At 40.9% G+C, this 11,644-nt stretch overlaps 1 protein-coding gene across 2 annotated transcripts in view; it reads left to right on the top strand.

Moving 5' to 3' along the window:
- MCCC1 (methylcrotonoyl-CoA carboxylase 1 (alpha)) overlaps positions 1-11,644 on the top strand; it is an 81,805-nt gene that overhangs the window by 12,114 nt on the left and 58,047 nt on the right. The window contains exon 2 of one of the 2 annotated variants that reach the window (XM_011945785.1): positions 203-298. In XM_011945785.1, coding sequence (XP_011801175.1) covers positions 257-298 — 42 coding nt within the window. In that variant the 5' untranslated portion in view covers positions 203-256. Of the gene's footprint in view, positions 1-201; positions 299-11,644 lie in introns of those variants that run through there. The other variant, XM_011945786.1, reaches the window with a different exon arrangement.

Here is an 11,644-nt window from a genome sequence, read left to right as displayed (position 1 = left end):
CTCTTCATGCAAAAGATTCTAAGACTGGCTTATTTTTATAGCATAGACATATGCTGGTACTTCAGTTTTTCAATTCTTGCACTGTTCTTGAGGGAGTGGCATTTTTATTTACAATAATAAAATGACCCCGAAGCCGTTCTGTATAGTGTATGAGTATGTACTAGCCACAAAGTCTTTTAAGCATGTGATGTTTCTTAAACAGGCAGATGAAGCATATTCCATCGGTCCCGCTCCCTCCCAGCAGAGCTACCTATCTATGGAGAAAATCATTCAAGTGGCCAAGACCTCTGCTGCACAGGTGAGGGTTGTGAAGAGATTTGCAGTGCAAAAGGAATACGTTTTGTGCAACTGATGCAAAGTTACTTATAGAAATTTTCTATTTTTAGCCCTTCACAAGATCTTTACATTTGATTATTGGATTATCATTGTAAACTAGGCAGGTCCCATCTCATTTCTCAGCCAGGCTGCCTTTTTACTGGCTCCTTTGTACTTTAGATACTTTGGGAAATAGGTGGAAAGAGGGTCTAAATTGTAAGTTAAAATTAGGAGAGAATTCAGCTCTTCTGTCCTCAAAACTACATGCTCAAATCCTTTGGGAGAAATAGGTAGGTAGGGCTCTAAATTTCAAGGTAAAATATAAGCAAGAAAGAAATATTTTTCCACTCCAACTTCCCAGTCTCATTCTAGGGCCACGTAAGGAACTTAAGGAAGACGGTTCAGGCAAATGGAATTGCCAAGACTCTGAGATGAAAACAAGCTGGTGTTCAAGGGAGAAAAGTGTTCAGTGTGGTTGGAGTGAAGGCAGTAAGGGGCTGTGTCATTCAGGTATAGTCACTAAAACCAAAATTCCATTTGACATTTCAGCAGAAGGAACTTAGTTGAGGAATTAGTTCCACCAGTGTTAGAGAGCTGAAGGCGGGCTGGGGATGTTGAAATTGCCCCATAATAATAACAGAAATTGAGAACCACCCTTTGGGCTGTAGGAGAGACTGGTGGAGGGACCTTCTGCAGCTGTTCTCAGATCTGTGGAGGGGCCCTACCTGGCTGCAGGGGGCTTAATGAGGCTAGTTCTTGGAGTTCCAAAAGAACCTGAAGACTGGAACCAACCGCCGCTTCCTAGCGGCAAGGAGTAGAAAAGCTTCCTTGTTCAGGTTTGCCTACAGTGACCCCTACTGGCGAAACCTAACAGGAAGCCCACTGGCAAACAGGCAGAGCTCCTTTACAAGGCACCAGGTAGAAGGTTGGGTTTGCAGCTGGGAGAACCAGCTTACAGGAAGAAAGTGGTAGGAGATGATGGAGCAGAGAGAGGTAGGGGTAGCATCATTTAGAGCATTACAAGTGTTGTTTGTTTGTTTGTTTGTTTTTGACAGGGTCTTTGCTCTGCTGCCCAGGCTGCAGTGCAGTGGCACAATCATGGCTCACTGCAGCTTCCAACTCCCAGGCTCCCGCTTCAGCCTCCCAAGTAGCTGGGACCACAGATGCACACTGCCACACCTGGCTAATTTTTTATTTTTTGTAGGGATGGGCTTTCTGCCTGTTGCCCAGGCTGGTCTTGAACTTCTGGGCTCAAGCGTTCTGCCTGCCTCAGCCTCCCAAAGTGAAAACGTTATAGGTCTTGATAAGGAGTTCGTATTTCATTCTGAGTAGCCATTGGGGGGTTTTTTAAAGCTGAGGAGTAAAGCCATCGGCTTTACTTTTTAATAAAATCATTGTGGCTTCTGGGCAGGGAAATGGATGATTGGAGTGGGGGCAAAGGTAGGCACAGCAACACTGAAAGAAGGCAAAACAATTAAAAGTAAATTGCTGTAGTGTTGCCCATCACCCTCACCTGAATTCCTGCTCCTTAGAAATTCTTCGTTGTCGCCGGGCGGGCTCAAGCCTGTAATCCCAGCACTTTGGGAGGCCGAGGTGGGCGGATCACGAGGTCAGGAGATCAAGACCATCCTGGCTAACACGGTGAAACCCCGTCTCTACTAAAAAATACAAAAAAAAAAAACTAGCTGGGCGAGGTGGCAGGCGCCTGTAGTCCCAGCTACACGGGAGGCTGAGGCAGGAGAATGGCGTAAACCTGGGAGGCAGAGCTTGCAGTGAGCTGAGATCCGGCCACTGCACTCCAGCCTGGGCGACAGAGCAAGACTCCGTCTCAAAAAAAAAAAAAAAATTCTTCGTTGTTGCCTCTAGCACATTGATCATTCAGCATTTGATTTCCTGTTCTAGTCATATTTATACTTAATTAGTGCTTTGTTTAACAAGTTTAATATAGATATTGGCTCCTCCATAACTCCTTTGTGCTCTCCTAAGGGAAGAACTCATATCTTACACCTTTTCTTTTTAGCATACCTCCTAGCAACCCAGTGAGCTTGTACACAGTCCTCAATTTGTTTTTATTTTTGTTTTTTAAGACAGTGGTTCACTTATCATCCAGGCTGGAGTGCAGCAGTGAGGGTTCAAGCGATCTTCCCACCTCAGCCTCCCAAGTAGCTAGAGCTACAGGCTTGCATCACTATACCCAGCTGATTTTCTAAATTTTTGTAGAGATGGAGCCTCCCTATGTTGCCCAGACTGGTCTCAAACTCCTGGCCTCAAGTCATCCTCCCACTTCAGCCTCCCAAAGTGTTGGGATTACAAGTGTAATCCACTGCACCCAGCCAAGTCCTTAACTCAAATTAGTGAATATGTATAGTTGTTTTGTATTGATGTGTCCCTAAATCAGTGTTCTCTTCTTTAGAATAGAGTTCTTAAACTGAATAGGTATTAATTTATACAAATGCATATTTAAAATATGCTTGTTTATAAAGCTTTTTTGGTTATAGCTTGAAGTAAAAGGTCCTTAGGAGGGTAAGAAGATGATAATAATACATGGAGATATATATATATATATATATCTCACATGTCCTTAGGCATTCAGGCCCTTTAACATAAACATCACTTTATGTATTTATCATGTGTTTAAGCATAAATGCCATGGTATTATTACCTTCATCTTATGGGCATAACATCTAATGCACAGAAGGTTGCATGATGTTATTCCAGATCATGTAAATCTTGCGTCAAAGTGTGGTCCATGGACAGCAGGTTTGACATTACTCGTGAACTTGTTAGGAATTCAGACTTTTAAACTGGGCACAGTGGCTCACATCTGTAATCCCAGCTACTCAGAAGGCTGAGGCAGGAGGATTGCTTGAACCCAGGAGTTTGAGGCCAGCCTGTAGAAGATAGCAAGACCCCATCTCTAAATAAAAAACAATAACAGCCTTTAAGTCCTACCCTAAACCCACTGTAATTTGCATTTTATGCAAAATTTGCATTTTTATCAAGATACCCCAGTGATCTGATATCAAAACATGTCTAATCACTGAAAGAGAAAAGGATTAAACAAGAGTATTCTGACTCCCAGCCCCATTCCCTGTTCACTGGACCAGACTGAACAGTAGAACTTTCTTGCCCTGCATTTTGGAAAAAGGGAAGGTGTTGTTTAATTAGAAATTTTTATTAATTAAAAATTACTACTTGTAGGCCAGTGAGCTTCCTTTTTATTTTATTATTGCTTTCTCTTCTAAGCTGCCTCCTCAAGAGTTGAAAATCCACTTTCTTTTTAATGGCCATTTTTCTGAGACCATTTTTTTAGTTTAAATAACAACCCTCTAGCAAATGTATGATATTCTAATTCGAGGGACTTTATCAAGCTTGTACCTATTTACAATAGTATCATGTTAGTTGCTATAACACAAACAATGAGAAAGGAGTAATACTTATTTTGAAGTATATTCCAAAGAATGTTTGAAAATAATAAAATATTTTTAGACAGTATTTTTAAAAGAATAAAATATTTTCAAAAAATATTCATTTTGCCTGGATATTGAAGATTTGGAGTGTCTTGCAAAAATTAGTGGTGAAAACAAAGGATAAAAGAACAGAAGCCAAGTAACATGAGTGAATGAACGCTGGAATTAAATCAGAAAATTTAGCCTAAGTAAAGCTATTTAGCCCTTTGGGACAGACCAGATCAGAAAGGAAATTTGGTGGGTTATAATTTACAAAGTTCTCCTCTAATAAAAAGATACTTGCCAATTAGAGCAAACCTTCCTTTAATGTCGACTTTAAAGAAGAAACCTATTGGCCATCTAGTAAAGGACATTGAATAACACTTGTACAGTGATTTGAAAGAAGTTTTCTAAAATTCTAGAATTGTTCTTAATGTGGCCATTTTGACATAAGCACTTTTATAGAAATTAAAGTAAAATTTACAAGTGAGCTAAATTTCTGGTGATGCCTGGTGATATAGCTATATTGAGAAACTCAAGAAGACATAAATATGTTTTAGGCTAGCTTTTTTTTTTTTTTTTTTAAGATGATGTCTCACTCTGTCTCCCAGGCTGGAGTGCAGTGTTAAAATGATCATGGCTCACTGCAGCCTTGAACTCATGGACTCAAGTGATCCTGCCACCTCAGCCTCCCAAGTAGCTGTGATGGGACTGTAGGCACACGTCACTATGCCCAGCTAATTTTTTGTTTGTTTGTTTTTGAAACAAAGTCTCACTATGTTTCCCAGGCTGGTCTCAAACTCCTGGGCTCGAGCGATCCTTCCCTCTTGGCCTCCCAACGTGTTGGGGTTACCGACGTGAGCCACCACTCTGGCCACACTAGTTCTCTTGATTGTTGGTTGTCTTCAGTCTTCTCTGGTTGGGAAAGAGGCCGTAGTTAACCCTGTCTGCAGATTAGAACCCCCTGAGCTTTTAAAGAGACTGTTGCACTGCCTTGTGGAAGAGATCTGTAGTAACTGCAAAGGAGCATGAAGCGGTTTCTGGAATGCTTGTGATGTTGTGATTCTTGAGCCGAGCACTGGCTGCACAGGTGTATTCAGTTTAAGTAAACTGTGGACATAAGAGCTGTACACTTAGGGCAAATGCAGTTTTCTATATGTGTATTATACTTTAGTCCCCTCAGTTATCTGAAGTAGCTCCTGAGCATGAATGTTTTATAAAAGTGCTCCATTTTTTTTTTTTTTTTTGTGCTACCAAGAATTAGGAACTTTATTACAGGTACTAGAAAATCAGTGACAAGTAATTTAAATGCATATAGCAAGTTATTTACTAAATACAGGTACTCTGTGGTTGACCAAAAGGAAGCCCATATGTTTTAAGTATTACAGATGAAGGTAGGAAATTCTTGGTGTCAGGTCCCAGGGTCTGTCCAGCCCATGCTGAAGTCTGAGGAGAGTGGGTGGATGAGCAGAAAAAACACTTAGGGGGCCATAGGCAGGTGAATATGGTTTTATTCAGCAGCAGCTCTTATTAGCAGCTTAGTTACACCAGCTCTCTCACACTGTTCACCTTTATCTTAGCTGACTGCTCTGGCTCTGTGGCTCCTGCCACTCCCATGCTTGCAGCTGCATAGCTGGCTCTCCTTTGCCTTCAGGGTCAGCAGCTTAACCTTTTTCTCTCTGGGCATGAGCAAGCCAAGCTGTGTCCTGGCTACCACCTGTCCGGCTGCAAGACGGACAACTTTGGCTCTCTCTCTCTCTCTCTCTGGGTGCCAACACTCCCACCATGTCAAGCCATGTTGAGCCGAGCTGAGCCCCAAGAGCCCCTGAACAGCGTTAGCCAGGCAATTATACCTTTTACAGACAATAGTGGCATAAAGCCAAGTATGAGCTTACACAAACAGTTATATAACAAGTGCAGTATGTGCCTGTGCCGTAAATTTGCTGAGTCATGCAGGCCTGGATGTCTGCCTCAGCCTGTTCCTTGACCAGAGCACATCCATGTACCTTACACTTGGTGATAAGAATTTAAAGACCATGACTTGTCCGCTTCACCATGGAAAGAACACTTCTCATTTTTTCTTGAAGATTTTGGCAAACTGTGCTTGAGGGTAGAACCAACAACTTTGCTTGTATGTGTCTTCTTGAGCAAGTTACAGAGCAAAGTAAATACAAACTAAAAGTTTGGAAGAAATTATTTTGGCAGACATTAAGGAGGACAAGAGATAATAGTTTTCTGTGTTTACTAATAAAGACATGTTAGTACTGTGCAATGAACAATCTCGACAGGTTTGCAATCTTGTGACCCACCAGGGTGAAGTGGCAGCTCAACACATGCCTGAAGCAAGGGAATTAGCCCGCTGGTAATAGTAGTGGTGCTGTTGTTTTCCCTTTTAATCCATTCAGATGCTCAAGAACATCATGGTTTGGGTATATTAAATTGTTCTTCCTAAGAGAAATTAGTTAAACTTCTTAAGGCTGTTCCCAGAGTGTACGACTGAATTTTATCTTCGCAAGGAGATAGCTCCTTTTGTTTTTAGTTATTGATATGGTTTTGCTGTGTCCCCACCCCAATCTCATCTTGAATTGCAGCTCCTACAATTCTGACATATGGGAGGAACCCGGTAGGAGGTGATTAAGTTATGGAGGTGGATCTTTACTGTGCTGTTCTCATGATAGTGAATGAGTCTCATGAGGTCTGATGGTTTTAAGAAACAGGAGTTTCCCTGCACAAGCTCTTTGCCTGCCGACATCCATGTAAGTTGTAACTTGCTCCTCCTCTTCTTTCCACCATGGTTGTGAGGCCTAAACCTCTTTCTTTTGTAAATTGCCCAGTGTCAGGTATGTCTTTATCAGCAGCATGAAAACAGACTAATACAGAAAATTGGTTCCAGTAGAGTGGAGCACAGGTGAAAAGATACTTAAAAATGTGCAAGTGACTTTGGAACTGGGTAACAGGCAGACATTGGAACAGTTTGGAGGGCTCAGAAGAAGACAGGAAAAAGTAGTAAAGTTTGGAACTTCCTAGAGACTTGTTGAATGGCTTTGCCCAAAATACTGATAGCAGTGTGGACAGTGAAGTCTAGGCTGAGGTGGTCTCAGATGGAGATGAGAAACTTGTTAGGAACTGGAGCAAAGGTGACTCTTGTTATGTTTTAGCAAAGAGACTGGCAGCGTTTTGCTCCTGCCCTAGAGATTTGTTGACCTTCAAACTTGAGAGAGATGATTTAGGGATCTAGCAGAAGAAATTTCTAAGCAGCAAAGCATTCAATTGGATACTATTAAAGGGATTCAGTTTTGTAAGGGAAGCAGAGCATAAAAGTTCAGAAAATGTGCAGCCTGACAATGTGATAGAAAAGAAAATCCCATTTTCTGAGGAGAAATTCAAGCTGGCTGCATAAATTTGCATAAGTAACAAAAAGCCAAATGTTAATCCCCAAGACAATGGGGAAAATGTCTCCAGGGCACGTCAGAGGTCTTCGTGGCAGCCCCTCCCATCACAGGCCCGCAGGCCCAGGAGGGAAAAAAATGGTTTCTTGGGCCAGGCCAGACTTCTGTGTGCAGTCTAGGAATTTGGTACCCTCAGTCCCAGCTGCTCCAGCTGTGACTAAAAGGGGCCAAGGTACTACTTGGGCTGTTGCTTCAGAGGGTGGAATCCCCAAGCCTTGGCAGCTTCCACATGTTGTGGAGCCTGTGGGTGCACAAAAGTCAAGAATTGAGGTTTGAGAACTTCCGCCTAGATTTCAGAGGATGTCCAGGCAGAAGTTTGCTGCAGGGGTGGATCCCTCATGGAGAACCTCTGTTAGAGCAGTGCAGAAGGGAAATGTGGGGTCAGAGCTCCCACACAGAGTCCCTTTTGGGGCACTGCCTAGTGGAGCTGTGGGAAGAGGTCCACCGTCCTCCAGACCCCAGAATGGTAGGTCCACTGACAGCTTGTGCCATGTACCTGGAAAAGCCACAGACACTCAACACCAGCCTGTGAAAGCAGCCAGGAGAAGGGCTATACCCTGCAAAGCCACAAGGGTGGAGCTGCCCAAGACCGTGGGAACCTACCTCTTGCATCCATGTGATCCAGATGCAAGACGTGGAGTCAAAGGAGATCATTTCAGAACATTAAGATTTGACTGCCCTGCTGGATTTCAGACTTGCATGGAGCCTGTAGCCCTTATGTTTTAGCCAGTTTCTCACATGTGGAATGGCTGTATTTACCCAATGCCTATACCCCCATTGTATCTGGGAAGTAAATAGCTTGCTTTTGATTTTACAGGCTCTTAAGTGGAGGGGACTTGCCTTGTCTCAGATGAGACATTGGACTGTGGACTTTTGGGTTAATGCTAAAATGAGTTAAGACTTTGGGGGGCTGTGGGAAGGCATGATTGGTTTCGAAATGTGAGGACATGAGATTTGGGAGGGGCCCGGAGCGAAATGATATGGTTTGGGTCTGTGTCCCCACCCACATCTCATCTTCAGTTGTAACTCTTACAATTCCCACGTATCGTGGGAGGAACCCAGTGGGAGGTGATTGAATTATGGGGACAGGTCTTTCCTGCACTGTTCTCATGGTAGTGAATGAGTCTCATGAGATCTGATGGTTTTAAAAATGGGAGTTTCCCTGCACAAGCTCTCTTTGCTTTGCCACTATCCATGTAAGACATGAATTCCTCCTCCCTACCTTCTGCCATGATTGTGAGGCCTCCCCAGCCATGTGGACCTGTGAGTCCAATAAACTTCTTTCTTTTGTAAATTGCCCAGTCTTGGATATGTCTTTATCAGCAGCGTGAAAACAGACTAATACAGTTATGAAAGGAGAACATTTATCTAGTGTACCAAAAAGTTCCATCAAATTCAGTATCTGTTAAAAAGAAAGGAGACTAGTAACACATACTCTGGAAATGAAATTAAGGAAACGGTTACATTCACAATAGCAATCAAATGCTTAGGAATAAAGTTAGCAAAAGCAGTTCAAGACGTATTTACTGAAAACTGTAAAACATTGCTGAGAGATACTAAAGAAATTCTAAAGAAACAGATATTTCGTCAGAACACTCAATATTATTCAGGTGGCATTATATATTTAATGCAATCTTTATAAAAATCCCAGAAGGCTTTTTTTTTTAAATAGAAATTGACAAGCTAATCCTAAAATAGCTAAAGAGCCTAATATATACCTAAAACAATTTTTGAAAAGCTTAACTAATTTGTAGGGTTTAGACTGTCTCAGAACTCATTATGCCAGGTGCAGTGGCTCATGCCTGTAATCCCAGCATTTTGGGAGGCCAAGGTGGTCAGATCACTTGAGGTCAGGAGTTCAAGACCAGCCTGGCCAACGTGGTGAAACCCTGTCTCTACTAAAAATACAAAAATTAGCCAGGCGTGGCAGCAGGTGCCTGTAATCCCAGCTACTCAGGAAGCTGAGGCAGGAGAATCGCTGGAACCCAGGAGATGGAGGTTGCAGTGAGCCAAGATCGTGGCATTGTACTCCAGCCTGGGTGACAGAACAAAGCTCTATCTCAATAAATAAATGAATGAATGAATGAATGAATGAATGAATGAATGAATGAATCTACAATAACCAAAACAGTGTGGTATTTGTATAAGGATAAAAACATAGGTCAGTAGAACAGGATAGAAAATCCAAAAATAAACTCACACCTGTGTAGTCAATTGATTTTTGAATAAAGATGCTAAAGTAGTTCAATAGAGGAGAGTTTTTTAAACAATGTTGCTGGAGTAATTTGATATCTCTTTGTAAAAAGATGAACCTGAAGCCTAGATCCTAGACTCTTACACCTTAAACAAAAAAATTAAAATATATCATAGACCCAAATGTGAGAACTAAAACTAAAACTTCTAAACGAAAACATAGGAGAAAATCTTTGAGACCTTGGATTAGGCAAAGATTTCTTAGACATAATACTATAAGAAAGGCTCATGAAATAAAAAAATGATAAATTGACTTCAAAGCTTGAAACTGTTGCTAAGAAACCCAATTTTTAAAAAATGAACAAAATGTTTGAATAGATCCTGCACCAAAGAAGGTACACAAATGACCAGAAAGCCCATTAAAAGATGTTCAACATATTAGCTGTTAGGGAAATACAAATAAAAACCTCAGTGAGATACCACTTCATACTCACTAGGATGCTATAATCAAAAAGAGATGATAACAAGTATTGGTGAGGACTTAGAGAAATTGGAACCCTTCTACGTTATTGATGGGAATGTAAACTGAAGCAGCCACTTTGGAAAACAGTTTTGCAGTTTCTGAAAATGTTAAATGTAGAGTTACTTTATGAACTAGTAACTCTACTTCTTCAGTCTGTATCCAAAAGAAATGAAAACACATCCACACAGAAATTTATGCCTGAATGTTCATAGCAGCATTATTTATAGTAGCCAAAAAAGTAGGAGCAATGCAAATGTCTATCAACTGATGAATGCATGAATAAAATGCAGCATAGCCATCCAATGGAGTATTATTTTGCCATCAGAAAGGAATGGATGACTGATTTGTGTTAAAAAAAAATGGCTGAACCTTGAAAACATTATGTTCAGTGACAGAGCTGGTCACAAAAGACTGCATATATTATATGATTCCATTTATACGAAATGTTCATGTAGGTAAATCTATAGAGACAGAAAGTAGATTCACAGTTGCCTAGGGCTGGGGGTTTATGGGGAATGAGAAATGGCTAATAGGCACAGGATTTCTTTTTGCAGTGTTAAAAACTTACATTATTAGATCTTAGTATTTTAGATTATAGTGATAATTGTGCAACTCTGAGTATACTACAAATCATTGGGTTGGCCGAGTTTTATGGTATATGAATTATATCTCAACAACTATGTTTAAAAAGTGCAGTAACACTATGCACCCACGAGGTTGGCCAAAATCAAAAAGACTGACAATACAATATGTGGGCAGGGATATGGATACCCTTGAAAGCATCATAAATTGCTGGTGGAAATGCAAAATAAAATCATCCCTTTAGAAAAGTTAAATGTATTCTTACCATATTATGACAATTGCACTCCTGGGTATTTTCCCAAGAGAAATGAAAAATATTTTCACACAGACTTGTCTGTGAATGTTTATAACACCGTTATTCATAATAACCAAACTGGGAAACAATTCAAATGAATGGGTAAACAAAATGTGGTATATCCATGTAACAGAATCCATATTATAAAAAGAAATGATCTACTGACACACTCCACAACATGAATAAACCTTGAAAAATTATGTGAAGTTAAAGAAGCCAGACACATAATACTGTATGATTCTGTTTATATGAATTTTTTTAAAGGCAAAACCATAGAGACAGCAACTCAGTTGTTGCTTGGGTGTGGGAACAGATTGCAGGTGGGCACATGGGAACTTTTTCTAGTGATGCAAGTGGCCTCAAACTGGATTGTAGTGATAGTTGCACAATTGTATAGATTTACTAAATTCACCAAACTATGAATGAATGAATGCTATGTATTATAAATCACATCTCAAAAGAAAACCCAAACCAGAGAGGACTAGGACATAGACTTGTTTCATTTTCATAGTGTAGATGTTTGACCATTTTATATAAAGTACCCAAATTGTGAGAGAAAATATTTGCAAACTTTGCATCTGACAAAAGTCTAATATCTAGTATCTATAAGGAACTTAAACAGATGTACAAGAGAAAAACAACCCCATTAAAAAGTGGGCAAAGGACAGCTGGGCACGATGGCTCATGCCTGTAATCCCATAACTTTGGGAGGCTGAGGCAGGGGGATCACAAGGTCAGGAGATCGAGACCATCCTGGCTAACATGGTGAAACCCTGTCTCTACTAAAAATACAAAAAAATTAGCAGGGCGTGGTGGCAGGCACCTGTAGTCCCAGCTA

This window comes from Colobus angolensis, unplaced genomic scaffold (assembly GCF_000951035.1).
Source record: "Colobus angolensis palliatus isolate OR3802 unplaced genomic scaffold, Cang.pa_1.0 Scaffold245, whole genome shotgun sequence".
NCBI classification, from domain to species: domain Eukaryota; kingdom Metazoa; phylum Chordata; class Mammalia; order Primates; family Cercopithecidae; genus Colobus; species Colobus angolensis.
Note: the sequence above shows the minus strand (reverse complement) of the source record. Positions and strands in the feature narration are given on the sequence as shown.